The sequence below is a fragment of the Lathyrus oleraceus genome, chromosome 4, assembly GCF_024323335.1.
Source record: "Lathyrus oleraceus cultivar Zhongwan6 chromosome 4, CAAS_Psat_ZW6_1.0, whole genome shotgun sequence".
Lineage (NCBI taxonomy): Eukaryota > Viridiplantae > Streptophyta > Magnoliopsida > Fabales > Fabaceae > Lathyrus > Lathyrus oleraceus.
The window spans coordinates 153127938-153130950 of NC_066582.1; the positions used below are offsets into that span (position 1 = coordinate 153127938).

A 3013-nucleotide genomic window follows, 5' to 3' on the forward strand; every position below is an offset into this window, starting at 1 on the left:
TTTTATCTTCAGCAACCATTTGATTATATCTTTCTCTGGCCGCCTCTGCTGGATCATTGAATTTTCTTTTGTCGAAGCTTGAGTCTTCCCTTTGTCTCGCATGCACGTTGGTGCTAGACTCAGCTTTATCATTTTCACCAGCATCCCTCTGGGATTTCGTTCTCCTCTGCTCCATTCTCCATTGAGACCTTTTCAAAGGGTTTTTTCCTTTATAATTTTCAGAGACATGAGAGGTTTTCTTGTCGGCTTGAAATTCCATACGGTAACTTAATGACAAACCTCTTTCGACTTCGAAGCTCTGCCATTTCCCTTGATCGTGTTTCCCGCCATCTACTGGATTTACCCACTTCCCATTTGAAACTTTAGCACTAGGTTTGAAAGAAATGGGTTTAGTAACAAGACCTTTTCGCTTGGCTTCACCAAGTTTCATGATTGGCCGTCTTGGATCATAGTATCTCCTTGGGTCGAAAGCCCTTATGGGTTGAACAACCTGTTGATTCTGAAAAGCTTTGTGACCCCCTTGGTGATTCGCCCTCCTTACTCCCTCGAGATTTTGGGTCGCCTTCTTGTTGAACACAACGCTGCACTGGGGGCACAACATGACTTCCGATTGCTTCTTCTGGCACCTTCGGAGGAAGTCAGACAATGTTTCGTCCTCTTTGGGGAAGGAGATTTTGTTATATTCTTCCTGTCGAAATTCATTGTCAACTTCTATGGAGGTCTCCTGGGATATCTCGACCATATTAACCTCCATGTTGACATCTTCAGTGATGTACAAATTTTGGAATTGTAATTGAAGGCCCTCAGTGGCCTTATCTATCTACACGAAACCATCAGCGGTTTCCTTGGTGACTATCATCAGATCGGGATCTTCAGTGATTCCAGCTTCGAAGACGTCAGCGCTTTTGTCGGTGGCATCTCCCACAGATTTTTGAATGAAGTCGTTAAGAGGTTCCTGATCAAGATGTTCAAAAACCTTATCCATGACAGGTTCATTGATAAAGTCTTAAGTGACTTCAGTCATGTCAAAATCGTTAGTGACTTTGACGGGGTTCACTTCCTCTAGCTCCGTATACTGGGCATCATCCACTTGCAGAGGATCAGAGTCGATTTTCATTTGGCTCTGAGTTTTGTCTCCAAATTTGAGTCTCCCTTATTGGATGGCATTTTGCACAAGATCCCTGAAAAGAAAATATTTTTTGAGATGTTTTATGACCCAGAAAACCATGGTATTTGCAAAACCCTATTTTCTTTCTTTATTCTAAAGAAGGTACTTTAGCACCCGGGGGTACTATCATTTGCCTATCCTTAACTAACAAATTGAAATTTTCGTCACATTTTGTAACGTCGAAAGTATAAGTTTTCTTAGGAAATTTATAACTCTTTTCTGGTTCAATAGGTTTTTTTTCCATTCGACGGGGCCAAAACCTTACACGCGTAAGGTGGCCCTTACTTCAATTCAGCAAGGTCGATCTCATTTTCGTCGAAGTCTAAAAGTTCGTTATAGGACCCTTCATCATCTTTGTTGAAAGCGACATAGACTACCCTTTTATTCTTATTTGCTCTAGCCTTTTCTTCCTTCAAGCGTTCTAACTGTCGAACCCTATCAGCCAGTTGGGCCATATCTCTCAAATACTGGGTATCCAACTTCTTCCTAATTGAATAGTCAAGGCCCCCAATGACCATTTCGACCAGTTCATGCTCTGGAACTTGCATAAAACACCTAGATTTGAGTAATCGAAACCTATTAAGATAGTCATCAATTGACTTAGTAAACTTTCGTTTGATACTAGTCAATTCCTTCAGACTTATCTTTGTTTGTCCCATGTAAAACTGCTCATGGAACATTCTCTCTAGTTGATTCCAAGTATGGATCGAAATTTGTGGCATGGTGGTAAACCATGTGAAGGCATTCTTTATGAGAGAACTTAGGAAAAAATTTATCCTAAGGTTCTCATTGTTCGAAATGTCTCCTGCCTCAATTAAATATCTAGCCACATGTTCGATAGTGGATTCAGTAGTATCCCTAGAAAACTTAGTGAATTTGAGGATTTTTGTTCTAGGGGGTGCTTCTGCTTGTAAGATATATTTCGATAACGGTGATGTATAATTTGGCCTTCGAAGACCAAAGTTTACCCCATTTCGAACCATAATCCTCTCGACCATGGCTGCTAGATTATTATCTGCTGCCATATTGTCATGTCGAATCTGGCGTATGACATTATTGGCGTTTTGGTTTCTATTTACCATTACTACCCTTGGCTCCATTTCTTTGGGGATTTGGGGTTCGATCCTAGGGGGTCCCAATCCTACTTCCTGATTCACCGTCTCTGGTTATGGTTGATTTTATGGGATCTGGTTGATAGTAAGGTCTTCTTCGAAGGTCGCCCCCTGGTTTTCCCTTACCCAATCCCTCATATGGTGTCAATGAGGTTGTGGTACACCCAGGAATTCAGACATTCATGTCACCTGCACTGTCATCTGTTGATTCGACTGATCCATATTTTGAATTAGAGGATTTAATACGTTGGTCAATGTTTGGGTAAGCATTTGGACAATCTCAGGGTTGCTTTCGTCCATCTATTGTCTCCACACTACTACGGAGTTATTGGTAAGGCTAGGTATTTGTGTCTGGTGTCTCAAACCTGAAGATTAGTTATTTCGACCCATATTTATCCCAGACCCTTGTACTGGAGAATTCATGTTAACTACTGGTTCTAAGAAAGTCGAACCAGCGTTGTGTAAAATTTCCATCACTGAAGTTGGCATTCCATATGGTTGTTCTCGACCACCAAATGGTATAGAGAAACTAGGGGGTACTGAAGGCCTGTTCAGAACGTTTCCAATTGGTGGGGGAGTATGTGGAGGCCCCTTAGGTCCAATGTAAGTTAAAATCGGTTCAGTATGGGAGATCCAATGCGTTGGCATCGAACTTGCCATAGATGTTACCGTTTCAGACACGTGCATTGTAGCCGTGTTTGCCCCTATCAAAGAAGAAGAGGGTGATATATTG

At 41.7% G+C, this 3013-nt stretch overlaps 1 protein-coding gene across 1 annotated transcript; it reads right to left on the minus strand.

Moving 5' to 3' along the window:
* Positions 1–1449: 1449 nt before the first annotated feature.
* On the minus strand, positions 1450–2250 carry LOC127136477 (uncharacterized). Its single transcript, XM_051063025.1, has one exon. The coding sequence runs from the start codon at positions 2248–2250 to the stop codon at positions 1450–1452; it is 801 nt and encodes a 266-aa protein (XP_050918982.1).
* Positions 2251–3013: the final 763 nt, after the last annotated feature.